General features: G+C 48.0%; 2 protein-coding genes across 5 annotated transcripts in view; one reads left to right on the top strand and one right to left on the bottom strand.

The window, feature by feature from the left end:
- The window catches only part of VAMP1 (vesicle associated membrane protein 1), a 41,783-nt gene extending 21,561 nt beyond the window's left edge, over window positions 1–20,222 (bottom strand). For 2 of the 4 annotated variants that reach the window (XM_068931090.1, XM_068931088.1), the window contains exons 1-4: window positions 20,109–20,222; window positions 19,673–19,802; window positions 18,701–18,859; window positions 18,411–18,462 (exon numbers count right to left, since the gene is read on the bottom strand). In XM_068931090.1, coding sequence (XP_068787191.1) covers window positions 18,411–18,462; window positions 18,701–18,859; window positions 19,673–19,802; window positions 20,109–20,110 — 343 coding nt within the window. In that variant the 5' untranslated portion in view covers window positions 20,111–20,222. Of the gene's footprint in view, window positions 1–14,515; window positions 14,731–17,858; window positions 18,010–18,410; window positions 18,463–18,700; window positions 18,860–19,672; window positions 19,803–20,108 lie in introns of those variants that run through there. The other 2 variants (XM_068931089.1, XM_068931091.1) reach the window with 2 other exon arrangements.
- SCNN1A (sodium channel epithelial 1 subunit alpha) lies at window positions 572–8,084 on the top strand. The gene is made up of 13 exons (XM_068931019.1): window positions 572–736; window positions 977–1,350; window positions 1,772–2,027; window positions 2,914–3,101; window positions 3,893–3,993; window positions 4,717–4,880; window positions 5,202–5,300; window positions 5,476–5,593; window positions 5,861–5,939; window positions 6,254–6,311; window positions 6,438–6,493; window positions 7,108–7,183; window positions 7,381–8,084. The coding sequence occupies exons 1-13, from the start codon at window positions 698–700 to the stop codon at window positions 7,705–7,707; spliced, it is 1,935 nt and encodes a 644-aa protein (XP_068787120.1). The 5' UTR covers window positions 572–697; the 3' UTR covers window positions 7,708–8,084.
- Window positions 20,223–20,741: the final 519 nt, after the last annotated feature.

Raw genomic sequence — 20,741 nt, 5'->3', positions numbered from 1 at the left:
GCTTTGCCACGGCGAAGCCAAAATCGGGGCATTAAAGCCCTGAAGCGCCGTGGTGACAACAGGAGCCCCCACGACGAGCAGGCACCGAGCAGGACCAACGCAGTTCCTTCCATGGGCGCAGCGCTGCCGGAGCCGGCCCGGCCCGCGCTGCCTCCAGCCGTCCCCATGCCCTTGGCACAACCGCTGCCAATTTTCTTTCTGCATCACCTCTCCGTGCTGGGAGGCGGCGGGGGAGGAGGAGGAGGAGGAGGGGGAGGAAGGACACGGTGTTCCCGGGGCCCCACCTGGCCGGGGCCGGGCTGTCACCGCCTTCTCGGAGCAGCGCGGCCGGGGGGAGGGGGGGGGGGACACGGGACCGACCCGGCTCCGCGGGGCCGCGACCGTGTCTCGACCCCCGACGGCGGCGCCAAGGTCACCTCGCCCGGCCCGGCCCGGCCCGGCCCGGCCCGGCCAGGCTCGACTCAGCTCGGCTCGGCCCGCTCGTCCGCCGACACCTGAGAGCTTCAAGAGGCTTTTCCTCCCCGGGAGCGGCGCACGGGGGGGAAGGGGAAGCAGAAGGAGGGGGGTGGGCGGGGAGGAGCCGGGCGGCGTGCTGGCTTGAACTGGAAAGAAACCAGTCCCAGCCCAACCGCGGAGGCTGCGGGCGAGCCGGCAGCGCTGCGGGCGCCCAGCAGCCCGAGGAGGAGCCGCCGCCACCATGGGCACGGCGCCTGGCGGTGCCGCGCGGGGGGCGCAGGTGCAGCCGGGCTGGGGGGGGGGGGGGCACCGGCGAGATGGGCTTTGGGGACAGAGGGGGCGCGGAGGGCTGCAGCCTCGGTGAGGGTGCCAGGAATGGGGGGCGCGGAGGAGGGGCTGGAAGCAGCAGGGTTTGGGGGAAGACAGTGCCGCCGAGCTAAGTTTTGCAGCCGGCAGAGCTCCCGGAGTTGCAGCCGTTGCAGGGGGTGCCTGCGTGGCTGAGTCGGAGTTTGTGCTGTAGGATGGGTCCGTGAAGGCAGGGAAGATGCCAGAAGGAGAGAAAATGAGACAGTGCAAGCAGGAAGCCCAGCAGCAACAGAAGGAAGATGAGCGGGAGGGCCTCATCGAATTCTATGGTTCCTACCAGGAGCTATTCCAGTTCTTCTGTAGCAACACAACCATCCATGGGGCTATCCGCCTGGTCTGCTCCAAGAAGAATAAGATGAAGACGGCCTTCTGGTCCGTTCTCTTCTTTCTCACCTTCAGCTTAATGTACTGGCAGTTTGGGATCCTCTACAGGGAGTACTTCAGCTACCCTGTCAACCTCAACCTCAACCTCAACTCCGACAGGCTGACTTTCCCTGCTGTGACCCTGTGCACCCTCAATCCATACAGGTAGGAAGTAGACTCCCAGAGCTGTCAACTGCCTTAATTCTCGCAGGTGTCGGTTAAAAGCATATACTCTTATTCTCCTCTTGGTCCTTGAATGTCCCATTCAGTAGCAGTGCTGGTGGAAGGGAAACCTCTGATGGACCTTTGCTGCTGCAGGGCATTCACAGTAAGGCATATTAGTTTAGACTGCTCTACCTGGTGGTGTACGTTAACAGGCTGCACTGTGTACTGCAGTGGGGCAGAAACAGATGCATTTATTTCTCTCCTAGGAAGATGGTGGCTTCCAGCAAAGGGGTTAGATCTACAGCTGGCAGCAGGAATGTCCTGAATCACCCCAGCCAGCTTTGTTAGCTGCAGGTCTTATCCAGAGCTTTTTATGTGTATCCAGCCCTAACCTTGCTAGCTTCTCTCTCTCCCTGTACAGATACAGCGCCATCCGGAAGAAGCTAGATGAACTGGACCAGATCACCCATCAGACACTGCTAGACCTCTATGACTACAACATGTCTCTGGCACGAAGTGACTGGTCAGCCCCGTCCACACGAAAACGTAGTTCAAGGAGTCTGCTCCATCATGTTCAGCGCCATCCACTACGAAGGCAGAAACGCGATAACTTAGTCAGCTTGCCAGAGAACAGTCCTTCAGTGGACAAGAACGACTGGAAAATTGGCTTTGTTCTGGTGAGATTCCTAGATATCCTCTGTCTTACCCACTGCAGTCTCTGCCTAGCTACCGCTGTCTTGTTAGATCCTTGGCCATGCCCTTCCTCATGTGGAAGTCCGATCAAGCTGTGCTGGCTTCTGCTAATGAGAGGTTAAGGTAGAGTTGAGTCGTTTGCCCAACACAATCCTGCTCCTCAAGTCCTGTTCCTGTTCATGCAGACCCCAGGAGAATTGCCCCTTTCAATGCCCATCGGTTCCTAGATAGGGTAAGAGAACCTTATCTTTCCTGAAGGCCGCATCAGTCTTTCAGTTGCCTTTGGAGAGCCGTGTATGAAATGCTAACCTTAATGTTGCCCAGTAATAGCACAGGGAAAAGTATTGGGTGGCTGTGGGCCATATGAAGTGTGGTCATGACTGTATGTGCTCCTGGGCAGCAGCTCACTCGCCTCCGCCCTAGGGTATCTGTGTTTGCATTTGCAAAGGCACTGGAGGACTGAAGCTAATCACTTGCCAGTTAACTAGAGTTCTCACAGGATCACAAACCCTTGTCTGGACACACCCTCAAGGAAGGGCTCCCCACAAAAGAATTTAAAGCTTCGGTTTATATTCCACATAGAATTTATATGCAGTAGATCACATTGCATATCTTGCTATGATTTGCTGTCTCCTGGGTTTCACTCAGCCTTGCTCATTGATCTGGTGTTTCCCTTAAACTGAGGAACTGCATTGGGATTGCTTTCCCCCTTGCTATTGACCGCCTTTTTATCTAGCATGAGAGCCTTACGGCAGTTTTCCACACTGGTTTGTTTCTTGCCTGTGCTGAGGGAACACAGATATCCCACACCCACATCTTCTCTTAGAGAAGAGTTCTCTGACATCGCTGTTTTTTCTTCTGTTCTTCCAGTGCAGTGAAAACAACAAGGATTGTTTCCATCAGGCGTACTCCTCAGGGGTGGATGCAGTGCGAGAATGGTACAGCTTTCACTATATCAATATCCTGGCACAGATGCCTGATGCAAAAGCCCTTGATGAGTCTGACTTTGAGAATTTCATCTATGCTTGCCGCTTCAATGAAGCAACATGTGACAAGGCGTAAGTGGTGGAGATATCTCACGATGTCTTCCTAACAATACTCATGTTTTGTGCCTGGGCCCAAGGGAAACTCAAGACACCTGCATTAGAGAACCTCTTTGCCAAGGTGGGATCATTCTTTGTTCAGTTCCCATTATCTCAAATGATGTCTCTCAGTCTTTCTAGTGGGTTGTGCTCAGCAGGGTTGCAGGCCCCTTTCCCTTAGAGGATGTATTCTCTTCTTTCTCTAGGTTTCACACAGGTGAAATAGTTATACTGGTACAGACCCCAGTGTGGGTACAGATACACCAGTATAGAAGTTTCTTTATTCTGCTGTCCATGTTAAGAGAGATTTTCAGTGGTAGAGTGGTACATATCAGCCCACATACAAAAGAAGAAGAGAGAGTAATGACAGTAAAAAACATATCCCACTTCTCTGCTGCCATTATGGTCAAAAAGTCCCCAAGACCCAAAGAGGGTCCCCATCAGCAAGGGAAGAAAAGAGCTAAGAGCTTTGTTAATATTAAGACGATCATATAGAAATTGCCAGTACTGCCAAAACCCATTTGGACTCTGAAGAGCTAGCAATGTGAAAAACCTGGTGTAACAACCTGTCCCAGTTCCAGGATATTTTTTTGCAGTACATCTTCACTGCTCTTCCCCTGAGGGTTAGTTTACATAACAAATACTGCCCATCTACTGTAAGCCTCTCTCTGTGCAGGTGGAAAACAGAATTGTTCCTTTCAGAATGTCCTTCCCTTTTGCCTCACAGCCCTTCTCACCTGGTGTGAATATTTGTGTCCCTGTCTCAGGAATTATACTCACTTCCACCATCCCTTGTATGGGAACTGCTATACCTTTAATGACAACAGCAGCAGTTTGTGGACATCCTCGCTGCCTGGGATCAATAATGGTGAGAGGGACTCTTTGGTGGGTGAGGAAAACTGCTCAGCTGTGTTTGCCCGCAGAGGGGGTCCAGGTGGCAGAAGGAATTATGGGCATCCTGCTATACTTATTTCCTTTGGTGGTGGCAGATCGTAGCCCTACTCTTTCTTGTCCAAGTTCCGTTTAGACCCATGTGAACATGTCTGTCGCATGGACATGCCTCTCCTTCACTGTTGCCCCACTGAACTCTCACTCCCATTAGTGCCTGGTCCTTCACAGTCATTGCTCATTCTGGGCCTGTGCTGGCCCTTCCTTAAACCCCCTATGACCTCTGTAGTGCTGTGCTGCTGAGAACCTACTCTTGACCTCTTCCTTCCCCACTTAACCTGTTTCCAGCAAGTGATGTGTTTGCCTTCCTAAGAGCCCTGGAACTTTTCTAGCCCAGTCTTCAAGCTTTCCTCCCATCAAGCTCTGAGTCTCCTCATGGAAACTCTCTCCACCCCGAGTTCTGCCTTTCCTAAGCCACAATTAAGAAATCCACTTTGGCCTCTTCTTTGGCCTCTTCTTTGGCCTCCAGCCTTGTCCCTGACTTCCCTCCAGCCACCCTCCATTCCTGCCCAGTTTAGGTTCAGCCCTGATTTATGTTTCTCTTCCTTTTTCTTTTACTGACCCAGTTCTAATTGTTCCGTTCTTTCTTGTATTCCATGCCAAGGCTGGCCATGATCTCTCTCGTCATCTGCCATTTCCTCAGGTCTCTCTCTGGTGGTGCGCACTGAACAGAATGATTTCATCCCTCTGTTATCCACGGTGACAGGAGCTAGGGTCATGGTCCATGATCAGAATGAGCCAGCTTTCATGGATGATGGGGGTTTCAATGTGCGTCCGGGTATTGAGACCTCCATCAGCATGAGAAAGGTGAGGATGGAACAGAGGTAAGAGTGGGGATATGGACTTCAGTGAGGGAGGTTTGACTTGCTGGAAAGGTGTTAAGAGAGGGGATTAATCACACGGAGTGAAAGGAGGGGGAAGAACAGCAGCTAATGGGACTAGATGAGAAGCATTTGGTTGGAATTTATTACAGAAGAATGAGATGGAGGAAAGCAGGATGGAGTTGGCATCCAGAGTTAAGCATAAGGAGCAGGTATTGATGAATGAGCAGTGGATAACATGGAAGTATAAAAAGAGGCCACTGACGTGGCCAGGCATTTTTAGATAATGACTTATTTGATATTCTAGGAGATGACTGTGCGTCTTGGGGGCAGTTACAGTGATTGCACAGAGGATGGCAGTGATGTGCCAGTGCAAAACCTGTACTCATCCCGCTACACTGAACAGGTAACTCTTTATCACTGGTACAGTGCCAGCTTGCTTCCCTGTTTTCCTGGGATGTTTCAGTCCCCCAGTAGTCATGCTTGTCTGTTTTCTGGACACTGTTAATGGTATGATATGACACAGACTACAATGGGTTTGTTTCTCTCGCTGAGCTTTTTCCATCTCGTATGCCTCCCAGGTGTGCATTCGTTCCTGCTTTCAGCTCAACATGGTAGAGCGCTGTGGCTGTGCGTATTACTTCTACCCCTTACCTGCAGGAAAAAAGTACTGTGACTATACAAAGCACATAGCTTGGGGTAAGTGCTGACAGGGCAGGAGGAGTTATACAGTAAAGTTCAAGCCCACTTGAACCCATTTGATCCATCGCCTTATGCCCCCAATGCCTTTCCTCATTGTCTTCAATGAGCTTCCCAGCTTTCTGGTGTGAGACATCCAGAAGATGTTGGTTGGTCCTTCTGAGCTTGTTGAAGGGAACCGTCTCTGGATTGCCCTCACTGAGGCACATTACCCTTCTCTGTATAGATATTGTGAGCTCATCTGGTTTTACTTTCTCTGCTGCTCAGGGTACTGCTATTACAAACTCCTGGCTGAATTCAAAGCTGATGTGCTGGGCTGTTTCCACAAATGTCGGAAACCTTGCAAGTAAGTTTGTCAGTCAGATAGACTAGGAACTCTATCCCTAGAGGTGCTGGAAAGTATTCACTGACCAAGGCACAAGCTTGAGTCAATAGCTGAACTACAAACCTAAATTATCTTTTTCCCATCAGGAAGCCGAAATGGCTGAGGAACATCAGTGTCAGCTCTGGGGTGAGCTCCTGAGAACTATACAGAAGCTCAGTGGGAAGTGGGCAGAACTTCAACATGGGAGGGAGTTTCCAGGTGTGCCTGGGAATTTAGAGCCTTGGCCTTGTGGGCTCCTACAACCTTAGGAGCTAAAAGGGTCTCTTGTCCTACAGAATGACAGAATACCAGCTGTCAGCTGGATACTCCCGCTGGCCTTCTGCTGTCTCAGAGGTAAGAGGATGGTGTCCTGGCTCCCAGCGCTGCTCAGAACTCTAGTTTAGCCTTCCCTCAGCTGGTATGAAACCGGCAAAAGGTGACAGTGATCATGTAACACAATTTTCTGCACTTTCATTTCAGGACTGGGTTTTTTACATGCTTTCACAACAGAACAAATATAATATCACATCAAAGAGGTAAGAGCCTGTAGTCAGAGGTCATGTCAGGACCAGAAATAGTCCCAGTGGTGTTAGTGTGAGTGGGTCAGAATTCGGATTAAGTCACTGATAGGAAGAGATTACGCATGGGGCTTCTAAGATCTGTGGACAAGGAACATGGATTTGAGTCTACCTGAGGCTTCAGCAAGCACTGGAAATCCAAGTGAAGAGTTTGAAAAAGGCTAGCTGCTAGTCTGAAAACAGTAAGCTTCAGGCCACTGCTGTGTGGTTTGGAGTCACAGCAAAGGCGAGTGAAAAGTGGGAAGGGGAGTCATGCAGGAGTTTCCACTTACTACTGATTTAAGACACCACAGACATTGGATTTCACAGAGCAGTCTCAGAAATGTCCTGTAAGTGCCAAAAATTGTTTTTCAGTATGAGGAAGGCAGCTAGTCTGAATGTTGAACTGGACTTTACCAGACTGCAGAATGAAGAAACTGCTGAAATGGGAAAAAGCCTCTGGGTGGTGTATGTGTGAGGAAGATGGGGGCCGGGGGGGAGGGGGGGCAGGGGGGCAGAAGGGGACAGAGGAAAGAAGCTTGGTAGAGAAATGCAGGGACTGCAGGTTACTGAGCCCCATCTTTCATTAACAGGAATGGAGTTGCCAAAGTGAATATATTTTTTGAGGAATGGAATTACAAGACCAATGGGGAATCTCCAGCTTTCACGGTACATGCTTCACCAGCTTGTCCTCTAGCCACCTATTTCACCACCATGATGTCCCTCTGAATTGGAGGGCATTCGTTCCAAAAGCACTGCTGGCTATCGAGCCTCTTTTCCTGTGGCAGGACAGGAAGATCCTCCTAGCACCATGGGGTACTGCTACAACTGCTGTTCTCACTGCCATTTCTCTCTGTCTCTTGCAGGTAGTGACTCTACTGTCCCAGCTTGGGAATCAGTGGAGTCTCTGGTTTGGATCCTCTGTTCTTTCTGTGATGGAACTTGCAGAGCTGATTCTGGATTTCATTGCCATCACTCTTATCTTGGCCTTCCGCTGGCTCCGTTCTCACAAGACGCGTTCCCCACGAGGGCCACATCCAAACAGTCATGACAACACTGCTTTCCAAGATGAGACCTCGGGTCTCAGTGCTCCGCATCGTTTCACTGTTGAGGCTGTAGTGACCATGCTGCCATCTTACAACAGCCTGGAACCACGTGGGCCAAGCAGGGATGGCGAGATGGGATGTGAGTGAGGGAGTGGCTTATTCCACAATGCAGATGGGTGGCAATTGGAGCAGAGCCTGCACACTTTCTCTATGGAACCTGCATTTCCTTCTTTCTGTGGTGTTCTACCTGGATCGTAGCAAAAGACTGCACTGTGGTTGGCCATGGGTTAGTTGCTTTCACTATTGTAGGTGAATTCTTCAGTCTCATAAAATACTATCGCTCTGGGGATCACAAAGAGTGGGAGTTGATCTAGTCTGTGTATGGGGGAGAGGACAACTTGATTTCCTTACACTCCTTGCACGCGTTCACCTACATGTGAGCGCATGCTTTCTCTTCCCTGTGCTTCCAGCACAAGGATGCTGCCACAGTTCTTGTCTGTCATTAATTAAAGAGGTTTGGCAGGTGTGGCTGGCCTCTGTGTGCAACAAGGAACAGGAATGGAGGCTGAGCAGGGGTATACGTGCCTCACCTCTCAGCAGGCTGAGCTTTCTTTAGCTTTCCCTAAGGTTCGAAACAGCTTGCTGCTTCCTATTTCTTCATGGCCAGCTCTGATCCCAAGAACAAGCTAGGCCTCCTTGTTCCCCAGAGGAGAGGCTACACGTACAGCCCTGAGCAAGGGCAGTCGCTGTCTTAATCTCCATCTAAACTACGCATGATACTCAGGGGAGGTGGTTGACACTTGCTGTCACTCAGGTCAGGATAAAACACCCCTTCAGAATAAGGCCTCCCTTTTTAAGTTGCCTATATGGCACTGGCAGTTCTTAGCCCTATACCAGTCTCCGTCCTTGTGATACAACATACACTTACATGTTCAGCCATTTGCTTGTTTGCCAAAGGGTTCAGGATAAACTGATCTCTACATTAGCTTGTCTCTCGCTGGGTTCAGGGGCTATGGGAACAAAGTAGTCTTTGACAGGGTGATGCAAACCCTCAGTCCCAAATGGTGACTCTGCTGCCATGAGCCCCGTGAACACCTGCAGAAGAGGATCAGAATAGTGCAGGTCATGCAACGCCCCACTCCGCTTCAGTCAAATTTTGATTCAGCCATAGGGGCTCTGTCGAGGATTACGAAGCACAGGAGATGGCACGCGTTAATTTCAGAACACTTCAGGGAAAGCTTTATCATATTAAGAACAAACCAAATAGACAATTCAAGGCCAGGACAAAGGTTACATCTAAACTGTGGAGACGGCCCTTTCCTAAGGAACTAATTTGGGATCGTAGCATAATAGCACACATCTTATTTCTGACAGTAAGCTTAGCCATACTGTGTTTTTTTTTTTTTTTTTTTTTTTTTACAAATATGCAGACTTCTACTGCAGTGATGGTTACACAGCACGTCATGTGGCATCAAAAGAGCAAGGGTGACGTCCTCAGTAAACAGGACTGTCCACTTGACTAGACGCAAACACAGATACGAGACTTTAAGAATATATTTTAGACAAAGACCCACAGAACCATACAGCCAATCATGATGCAAACAGCCCCTTTTGAATTTAGAATCTAGTTAATTATGACATAAAATAAAAACTGCCGAAATTTTAAATATCAAGGTAGATGCACTATCCTTGGGAAGCTCGAGGATTTTACTATGGTACGTAAACAGATGCCTAATTCTTCCCTTTAAAATGTTATACATATGCCTGTTGCACTGCTATTGCGTTGCTTAAACGTTATCTAAAGGTACATTTCACTTCCTAGCAGAGTGATTTTCTTGCTCGCAGGCATGCACGGTATGTTCTTTATTTACAAAAATCATAGTTCCTCAGACTTTATCCCAATGCTGTGCTGAAGCTCCCCGTATGCAGCTGATGCCCCTTGTTTGAAAGAAGAGAGACACATGTTTCTCTACTGGCAGCAGAAGCCCAATGATTTGGGGGGGGGGGGAAGGCAGTTTTAGGCATTCTTGTTCTTCAGGAAGTGGGGGCAGCCCTTCAGCAACTGACATTTAGAGGTGTGGAAACATGTATTTGCCAAGGGAGGCCCCTACTGGAAAAAATCAGGATTTCTTCATCATGAAAAAAATCCACTTTGTGTTTACAGGAGAATTTAAATGATATAAAAGGAAGTGATTAATGAAAGTGTGAAACTACAAAGTTGCCTTCATGTAGGGACTTCTGTGTTCTGCAAAAACATACTGCCCAAGAGGCAAAGTTAAAAGTTGGGTCTACCAACTAGGAATCGTAACCAAAACAGAAAATTACTTTGGTCACAATTCAAACAAGAAAGAAAAAACAAGTAGAGAAATTAGGACATGCTGTACCTGCAGCCCAATTCTTGGCCATGAATTCAGTTCTACAGACTGCTGCCTTAGCAGGTTGCTGGTATGTGAATGAGCAAAAAAAGTGATAGTACAGTTTTAATAGCTAGACAAGGAAAACTCATTGCTAATCACTAAGCATGTAAAGGCATTTGTTTTATAAGACCACCCCCAAATCAAGAAAGGAGAAATAGCAGGTGCAACATCTAAAAAGTCTCCATATATCATAAATATAAGATGATTCATATGTGAGCAAGATCCTTCTGGAATATCTAAAGAGGAAGACATGATTCCTCACATGACATGGTGCCTTTGGATAACCATAAAATTGATGCAACCAACTGCATCATGCAGAGTTAAGTGGGTAATTAAAGGAAGATTAATCAGAGGCATAACTATTAGAAATAGATGAAGTTCTCCAACCTTTTAAAGAAGTGTAACCAGAGAAGGAATTGATGTTTTCCCTGGAGGAAGCCCACACCGCATTATCTTTTCCGTAAAATGCTTAAATACAAAACATGGGCTTTGACTGATGAACTTGAAGAAGGTAATGGCTTCACTTTGGGTAGCTGTAAATCCAGAGTTAAATAGCTGTACAAACATGATGTTATACAAGTTGTTAATTAGACTAACCCTACCTGTCCTGGGTATCAGTGTATGAACTACCATCTTAGAGGAGAGAGCAGGTGATCCTCCCAGGAACATCCCTACATTTGTTGTAGACAGACAAGACCACAAATTACCAACTCAACAGACATGTAGTGGGCTTGCTCTGGCTGGAAACAAAAGGTAAGTCCAGCAGTGCCAGGGTGAGAGCGATATACATGAGGAAAGAGGAGCGTTTCGTTGAGGATGCAAAATACAAAAAAGGGAAGAAAGCATGCTTTTTGAAGGATCCATTGGTCAGCAAAATAGCAATGAAAGATTTGCACTTTCACTGGGGTGAATCCGAGGGGATGTCGATGTTTAGTAGTTACAGACATGTTACAAGCAAGTGCAGTTATTTGGAGGACGTGGAAAACACAAGGAGCAACTGCAGGTCATAGGACTCTGAAGAAAGGCAAACTGTATGTTCTCGGACTAGGAGCATGCAGGGCAAGGCAGAGAAATAGAAATACAAACGCTTGAAGAGGGAAAGGAAGTGCGGGAGAGGAAAAATCATTTCATGGAGGAGAAAGGGTATAAAAGGGGAAGAGTGGTTTGTTTTGCAGGGTAAGAAGCACAGAAGCAGATAGTCCCATATGTTAAAGAGAAGAAAGAATGAGAAAAAGGAAGGTTTATATAAAGATGCTGGGGAATTACAAAGGGAAAAAAAGAAAGAGTGGTTAGGAGCTTGAAAACAACAACAGAATTGTGGAAGCGTTTGGTGCCACTGAAGTAGAAAGAAGAGTTCTAAGTTCTTTTGGGATGGGGAACAACCACTAGAGAGGGTGTAAAGGGCCCAAGTACCCTTAAGAGGATTTGGAAGTCAGGTGCTAAAAGAGAAAAGGGACACAGTCCCAGAAATTTTGGGACAATGTGAAGTTATTCTGAGGGCTTGAGAAACTGCTGAGATGGGATTAATTTGGAGAACCTGAGAACCTCTAAGACAAAAGGTTAGAGGGTGTAATGGCAGTGGGGAAATAGAAGTACTGGGGGGAAGAGAAGAATGCATAGGGAATCCTAGATGTGCCCTTGACTTGGGTTATTTCATCAATGGTAGGAGAGGAGAGACAGAAAGGGAACATTGATAGATCTGAACATGCATGAGTAGGAGGAGATATATTTGACTGGACCAGGGAAATGGAGAAGGACAAAAGCATTCAGAAGCTAAGGGAAACCCCTGGAATTTGAAAGTCACAAACGTTTCTGGGGTAAAAGAACTGCAGGGGAAGTGAGGCGTTGCTGTCTAGACAACTTGGAGGAAAAAAAGGACAGCTATAGAAAAACAAGGACCCTAAGAGGGGAAGGTGGTTGTTTCAAGCAGGTAAGGAATAACAAGAGGAATGGACCAAGTATTTAGTTAAAGGAAGAATATAAAAAGGAATGAGAATATTTTGAGAAAGGAGGAGTTATCAGAAGTATTATTTTAGTGTTTGTCAAACTAATGGGCGTGTTTTATGAGGCTGGAAGCTATGAGAGGTGAGCATATGGAGGGAATGAGAAGGATTAGGAAGAGGAGGAGGACAATTTAACTGTAGAGTAACACCAATATAGAAGGGTGGAGGAGTGAAGAATGGAGGAGTTCAGAGAAGCATTCAATTTTTGGGAGCAGTCAGTGTTTGAGTGGCTGGACCGCAAGGAAATGAATGGTGTGTTCATGGGGTCAGAGGAGACGGATCTAGATGAAACAGAGGAGGCTGTGCATAAAGGACATAGCAAAGGAGTAAAACAAGCGTTTTTTTGATGTTATCACAGAGAATGGGAAGAAGGGCAGATGCCAGCGATGAAGGGGTTGAAGAATTACTGCTGGAAAGGACAGCTTTCTGGGAGAAAGGATCTACTGGTTGTGAGTTGTCAGCTGGCACCAAGAAACACTGGTAGAGAGGAGTGCAACTGTCTGAAGGAGCTGAGAAAGAACTGGAAAGTAGAATGAGTTTGGAAGGGCCAGGCCCCTTCAGCAGGAAGGATTTAAGAATGTGGGTGTACAAGATGGTGTAAGACAAGACTGCAAGGCAAAAGAATGAGAGGAGACTCCAACACATTGGTAGAAAGAGTTACAGAACCATCTGGAAGGGGTATAGACGCTTGAATGAAGGGAGTAGAGTGGTGGGAAGCACCAGGGAACTATAATAGTGTGCATAAGAGTAGGGGCTGGGGAAAGGTCAAAGGAGACCACAACAAACATTTGGGGAGAAAAAGATTGGAGAACTACTAACAGAAGTGTGCGCATCTGGACAAAGGGAAGCTTGAGGAAAGGACAGCAAGAATATGAAAAGGCTAGGAAAGGGTGTGAAGTTTGTGAATGGCCATAGAGCTACAAGAGAGAAGAATGTTCAAGGAGTTAAAGGACTGTGGAAGAATCTTTTCAGAGAATTCAGAGGTCACGCACAGCTCAGAGGGTAGAAAGAACACTAAGTCCACTATGGCAACACAGAGCTAGAAGAGCTACATAGAGCAGGAAAGATGCAACTCCAGTGGGGCTGGAAGTAAGGAAAATTAAGCATGGGCTAGTTGAGAAGGCAAGGAACATAATAGGAGAGGGAGCCATGTACAAGGTATACCCTGCTATCTTTTGAAAATTTGTTCCTCAAAAGTGTGACAGTCAGCAATCTGGCAGAGAGCAAGGCAATGTTCCTAATAAGAGTTAACAGAATGGACACATGCAAGCACTTGCACAACAATTAAAAAGCACAGGGGCAGTTTCCTAGTTACAGAGCTTAAAAGAGCTATGAAGGGGAATTATAGGAAGACAGGAAGGAAAGTCTTTAGCAGGCATAGAGAAACAGAAAAGGATTTGGGGAATGACACAAGAACAAGGAGGTGCACAAAGACAGAAGGCTGTGAATTTCTGAAGCAACCAGAGAAATGCCACAGAAAATGGATGATGACTGGAAGTCAGAAGATGAGATGCCACTGCAAGACAATTACTTAGAAGGCTCATGTACTAGAAAAGGTTGTTTACAGGCTGTTCATATTGGAAACCTGGGGAGTAAGTCAGAAAAACTGTTTAACTCATTAAAAGAAAGAAGATATTTAGGAGTATGGCAGCTGTGTATTAAGCGCAACTTTGAACTTTATTTTGGCTGGTAAAAAGGAAAACAAGTTGCATGAAGGGACAGCATTAACACATGAGATCAACTGTGTACTACATTTCTACATCTTCCAAGACGCATCATGGAGACTCTGGAAGAAACACTGGGCTGAATTCAAGTATCCAAGAGACATGACTGAGATACTGAATTTTTGAAACCTACAATCTTACCTGTTAGATCTTTGAGATGGTAAATAATTGCTCAGAGGGCAGAACAATGGAAAAGTACAAGAATTTTATCTTTATTGCCTCCTTTAATCAAGTTAAGGCTTCCAACTCCAATAGATACCTCAGAGCTGGACCCTCTGTCACTTCACAGGAGAAGTAGGTCCATTAACCAACTGCTGATGCTGTATTCCCCCTACTCTATTAGTAGAATGTTTTCTATCTTCCTCATTATTATTTAGTTACTCTCCAGCTGAGAGCAAGAAATTGACCCATTGCTGCTGTCAGGCATGGAGCCCACTTTGATTTATGGGTTCTGATAGAAGTTAGAGGAAAGGCCAGAGCAAGGACTAAGGTATCTAGAGACATCTGAAGGTTTTAGACCTATCCATTTAAGGGCAGTATGCTTGAGGCTTCCCCCCCCCAAATTTGAAGGGGTCACAGGCCCTTCAGAATGGAGCAGTTGATAGGGGAGCTGCACATTTAAAGGCAGAGTTTGAATTTCTAATTGCATATTCAAAGAACTACCCTTTCTTTGCCAAAGCCTTGGTCTTGCTTCGAGCGCTCACAATTTGTCCAGGATAAGAGACTCAACAGGAGCAGCAGAGGCTCAGATGCTTTAAGGGATGGCGCCTCTGACAAAAGGTATTCCCAAAGCACGGAACTTCAAACCCCTACAACAGGGTTTATGGTCAGAGACATGCAACGCTGCAGGCCAGCCTCACACAATTCATGAGCTGGACAACCCCCAGGGCAATTTTTGGCCTACTACGAATGAGGCAGCATATTTACCACACAGGTTTGTCTTTCAGAGCAGCTGGTTGTGGAGAGCACGCCAGTGCCTAGGATAGGCTAGGGCTAGTGTAGTCAGTGGTCTGCAGACTTTGTGTTCTTTTAAAAAAAGAAAGAAAAAACAGAACAATCTTGAAGACTGTAACAGGAAGAAGGCACACTAATTGGCAGTAATTGTAACAGGACTCATTCAGGTTGTGCACAGCTGATCTGTTTTGAAGTTTAGATTGCATATAGTACTTTAATCCACTGGACAGTCCAGACACCCTTATTTCCCAAGATGACTTTCATCTTTGAAAGAATTAGACTACCTGCACTGCTCCAGTTTCACCATTTACCAGATATTGTTCTGATATGATCTTGGTGATGTTTAGACTGCAGCTAACACTCTTAACAGACATGTGTTAATCACCAGAGAACCACAAGCCAGAGGGAATATTCTATGGCAATGCAGTCTAAGGCAGTGGCAAATTAGGGCACCAACATCTCATTTTAAAAGTCAGCCAGCACTGGATAAAACTCTTACCTCTAACAATTTAGTGAATTTCAAGTGTACAGTGAAGTAAAACAAGAAGGGCAGCCACTCACCTTTACTCCAGCCATGCTGTGAGATATGCTGTCGACAGCATTCTGCTCTTGGAGCTCTTCATTTAAACCCCAAATGCACATCTCCCAACCTCACTCCCACCTTAAAAGGGGGGGAATCTGTTCTGGTTGAAGGGGCCAAGGATGAGTCATTGAAATTGAAGGCAGTACAGTCTGAGGAACTAAAGCCACCAGCACAGTCCCATTCAAGGGACTACTCCCATGCGTTAAACAGGAGCTGTGCATTCAGTGGCTGGAAGCTAAATTTGATCAGTCAGCCTTTCGCCCAGAGCTGCTAGCTCCCGTATCTTATGCTGGACTGACTCAGTAGTAAGTCTGTAAAATGCTTCCAGTAGAATCAGAACTAGCATCATTGCAATGGAAGACTGCCCATTGCTCTGAGGTGCAGAATTTCAGATGTGCAAGTAGTATGGAAGAGTGCAAGAAAAAGTGTTCTTCCATAAGCAGTTTGGTACCCCAGCACCCTTCCCCACCCCCTAACAGAACAGGCAGACTCAGTAAGGTGGTGAATTGTTTCTTTGAGACCGTTCAAAGTACATGAGCTAATTACTGTAACATGCCAGAAGAGATTACAGTTGTGTTTATAGAGGAAGGAAAACTGCACATGCATGAGTGGCTGAAGTGCTATAGATTGAGCAGAGTCCCTTGCTTTATATTCAGAGGGCCTTGGTGATTTTTTTGCCCATGCACAGAAACACAAAGGAGGGGGAAAGGCAGAGGAAGAGGTAACATACAACCAACATCCCAGAGAAAGAAATAGAAGAGACAACCTTGGGAGACTTCAGTCCCCAGAGGAACAAGAGAAATGAGGCACCAAACACTGTTTAGAAGTCTTCAAGAGAATTGCTGGTCTGAGGGCCTTAAGCTGGTATGACCACCCCCTAAATGATAGCAGTAAGTAGCACAAGCAGGCCCTGGTTCCTCTTCAGTAGATGCACTTCTGACCTTCCATCACATCTCAGTTCCACAGGGAATTAGGGAAGTGCCCAGGGGATGGGGGCTGCTTCACTCCAAATCTTCATCTCTGCCCTCACTCAAGTTGAAAGAATGAATTGCAGGGAGATGAACTCAGCGCAGATGAAATGCTGGGGCATGGAAGTGAATATGCAAAATCTAGCCCCTTCCCAGATGCTCTAGGACAAGGAAAGTGGCTTTCCCAGCATGCCCAGGGCAAAAAGCATCTGCTCCCCCCACCACCTTGTACTTCTCCCACTTGGGAACTCCAGTGATGTTCTCCCCTGCCCCCCCACCCCACCCCTCCTTAAGCCTAGGCAGATCCCAGCATATCCTAGACCTGAGGTAGAGCTTCCTAAATTAAAGGAATGCCCTCTTTCTGGGCTAGATTACAGGCTACAGTTCAGCTTAAAAAAAGCACACACCCCAAAAGACCGGGCAGAAACTGATGAACAGGACAGCTCATTTAACTCTAGCTTTGACAATACATTTAAATAACTCACATTTCTTGTTCATTCCAAAGGAGAACAAGACATGGGTTGCTTACAGGAAGCCATGGAGTTCCATGCTCTAAGTTTACTTCTGGCAGAGACCACTGTGGACTCAAGTTCAAGAAAGTCTGTAGCAAACAGGATTTCAGTCTGATAGGCCAGACAGATATCTAAGCTGCTAAACAGGGACATCTGATGTCACTTTGCAATGCACATGCCCAGAGCAGCATTTCTCTTTGAATCCCTGGCTGTTTTGAGTTTTCCGTAACTCCTGCTGAAAGTTAAGGCTTTGGGGTAGGAGTAACAGAACAGCCGATCTCAATCAGAAAGCTGTGTGGCTTGTTCAGTCTCATCCAAAATATCTCTAGCCTCCTTCACCTCTACCCGTCACATAGGGAACTCTTTCACATTCAATACAGCAACACAAAAACCAAAGCTCCTCCTCCTGTTCTGCCCTTCGCAGACTTTGCCAGAAAGCTAAAAGATACTTAAAGCCACAGAAGCCTGGCTTGTGTCTACATAGAGGAAAGGAGTGTTTTTGACCTTCTCCCCCACCGTATTCCTCACTCTTGTCCTTTTATTCCTTCTGGCAGATTTTCTTACTCCTACACATGACTTTTAACTGAAATAAGTTCTGTTACTCTCTATTTTGCATTTAATCTGTTATAACTGACAGAAGTAATCACACAGGCTCCCCTTTATAATCAGGGAGACAGCCTTTTTAGAGCTCAAGTCACCTTAACCTAAGAGGAGGCAGGTTAAATCACTTCTAGAAGTGCTTACCTCTCCATGGCAAGAGAGGTCTAAATGATTTATGTTCAAGTCAGATGGACCACGCTCATTGACCAAGACAAGCTAGTTTTTATTTCAGAAGCTAAGTGAAAAGCTTAAGTCATGCTGCCACACTTATTAGGCAGAATGCTAAAGAACCTCATATGCTCAAGACCTTCATCCCCCAACTTAACTGCATTAAGGTGTTCTTATATTGCCAGAGTCACAGAGGCACTATTTGACAAGCTCACAGCCAACATAAACCACATATTCCCTACAGAAGAGCGGGATTAATAGCTACCCACTCCTCTTCCACTCCCCTTTCCTCTAAGTTCAGAGGATCCTTCTTAGAGCTGCAGTAGCTGTTGAAGAGTCTAACCTACGTTCAGGAGAACATTTCAGAATCTTATCCAGAAGACAAATCAAAACCAGTAATCAATGAATAAGCTAGGTGGAAGGAAAGGAAGGAAAGATTTAGGGGGAAGAAGAGACAGGTAAGGTGACAGGGGACAACAGGTGGCAGACTGAAGGGGTTACATTCAAGTAAAAAAGTAGACTGGAGACAAAGCAATAGGAAAAAAGAAAGGAGAGAACAAAAGGGCAAGTTACACCAAGGGTCCCTCAGTTACCTAGAGAGCTCCAAAGCCCCCACCAAGGAAGGGACTCACCAACCCACCCCTCCAGGATAGCTGCCCCTCACACTCAGAAGCTCATCTGACCTGGCAGGCAGAAGTTCCCCTTTCTACAGGGATGATCCCCCAATTCAATTTACTATTATGTAAAACATACCATTTCCCCAGGAAGTATGGGAGTTCCCTTCTTGAGAAAGGGAGATGGTGCCGCTGGAAGTTACCACTTATGCGAACAAGCCCCTCCAGATGTTAAACTAGAAAGGAAACTTGAGAGTATTCTAGAGTTAGGGCTCCCTCACCTCCAATCCTGTTTTTTGGTACTTACTTACAATCACCACCACCACAATGGCACAAACCACTCCCATCATGATCATCATCTGGGGAGAGAGAGTGTCAGAGGGTAATTCTCAGAACAGATTGACAAATCCCTGACAGCCAGGAAACAGTCCACACCCTGAAGGCAGGACAGCCCAGGCCTCAAGTCTTCCCACAGTGAAAGAATCCTAAGCATCTGAACTAGTTATTAAGTCCCAGCTACCCTCTCAGAATGCTGCAGGAGCACACTAGTCTAATCTCCTTCTCATGAGAGAGATACAAAGGCACCAGGAAACTCACCTTGCAATTCTTCCACCAGTACTTCCTTTTGAGTTTTGCTGCACTACTTTCAAACACTGAGGCACCAGCCTGAAGTGCATCTGCCCGGTCATCTAGCTCTGACAGGTTCTGGTCTCGTTCCAGCACTTTGTCTACGTTTACTCGTATTAGGCCAACCACCTGCGGAAGAAAGAAGAGCAGCAGCTACTTTTTCAGCTTCCTTCACTGATATAAGAGCAGAGTCTTGGCCTTTAACTAATACTGAGTTACAAAAAAGGGAAAGGCTGAGGTGAAAAGAAAGGGCAAGATAGGCAATAGCTTTAGAATTGTTGCCTACTTGCAACTAGGAAAGTCCTAGACATCATGCTAAAGTGTCAGTTCAGGTACTTCTTACAGTTCAACTAGGTTCCCACTCTCACCTGCTTTGAGAAATTCTCAAGTCCATTAAGCCTGTGTCATATCTTCCACCCCCCCCCCCAGTAACATCACTATCATATCCTGAGAAAACTGCAAAGGAAGAGCAAGAGCTATATGCTACCGCCCCGCTGAGGTATGGAAGGGTTACTGCATGTCAGCAGTCACACTCCAGACTGGGAACCTGTATAACACACACAGCTCCTTTCACATCACACAAAGTCTGCACACAAACTGTTCTCTCGAAGCAGCTGACAAGGCTTAAGGGTTGCTCTGAACACTGCACAGCTCTTCCCATGAGAGAGGTATGATACCAGGTAACAGAAGCTTAGTATAGCTGCTGCTCACAACTTATCTTTGGAATTAGGTAGCTTTTAAGGGTATGGCAATCTCCAGCTCTCCTCCAGGCTCTTCACAACTCTACCACCATACCTTTGGAGTATTTAATACGCACTCCCAGTATACATAAGTATCCATCCCATCAACACACACTGATCAAGAACATGATGGCCACAGAGCAACAGCAGGACATAGCCCACGCAGCCTCTGGGAAGTGAGCACAGCCGGCAAACTACTAACCTGTTCTACTTCGGCCTGGGTGTGCTGCAGCCGACGGTTACTACTCGTATTAGAGGCCTGCCCGGGGGGGGGCCCGCCAGGGGCTGCCCCTTCCGGGGCCCCAGAAGCCGGCTGTTGAGCTAGGTCAGACCTAAGGGGAGACACATATCAGCAAAGAGAAAGCCCAGTCAGGAGAGGAGAGAGCCGGTAATCGAGGCCGGCTGGAGGGGAAGTAGCAGCCAACCCGCAGCGCCCCGCTCGCGATGCCGCTGCGCAACGAGACCGGAGCGGCGGCAGGGCCGCCCGGAGCCCCGCGCACCACCAGGCCCCAGCGAGCACAGACACCCCCTCCCCCCAAAACCCCCCGAGCGGCCCTGCCCGCGGCGGCTGCTGCTGCTGCAATGCGCCACCCGGCGGTGCGGCTGCCAGCGCGGCGCCCGCCCGCCCGCGCACTCACATCGCCTCGCCGGGCCGCACCAGGGCCTCCTACCGCTCAGCAGAGGGAACGCCGCGCCCCCGGCCACTTCGGCCTTATATAGTGACCGAGGCCCAGCGCCCCCCCCCCACAAAGCGGTAGCCAATGAGAAATGGCCGCAGGAAGGGACCCCCTCCTCCCCCGCCGAGACCAGCAAATCAACTCCGCGAGCCCCCGCCCCCGCGCCTCGCAGCCAATCAGCCTTCCCGGAGAGGGGCGTCCTGCAGCCTACCTGACCCACGCTCCCATCCCCTCCTCCCCCGGCTCCTGGTTTGCTAGCCAATGGGATAAGCCCACCACCTGTGGCCCACCTGAAGGCCGTCCAATCAGAGCTGAGTCCCCGCCCTGCTTCCTAGCCAGGCATGCGTGAGCCGCGCGGTGCCCCGCCCCTGCGGTGGGGGTGCGCGGCGGTGAGTAGTGCGCGGCGGGGGGAGGGGAGGGTCCCCGGTCCCGTCCGGTCCGGTCCGGTCCGGTCCGGGCCAGGCGTCTGTCCCGTGAGGCCTCTATAGGCCCGGGGGGACTCTGGCGGCGGGCCTAGGGCATCAGATGGCACCGAGCTGACGCTGCAGTCCCCCTCCACGGACGCCTTCCCCAAAGGGCCTGGACAGGCCGTTC

This window comes from Struthio camelus, chromosome 1, assembly GCF_040807025.1.
Source record: "Struthio camelus isolate bStrCam1 chromosome 1, bStrCam1.hap1, whole genome shotgun sequence".
Lineage (NCBI taxonomy): Eukaryota > Metazoa > Chordata > Aves > Struthioniformes > Struthionidae > Struthio > Struthio camelus.
Note: the sequence above shows the minus strand (reverse complement) of the source record. Positions and strands in the feature narration are given on the sequence as shown.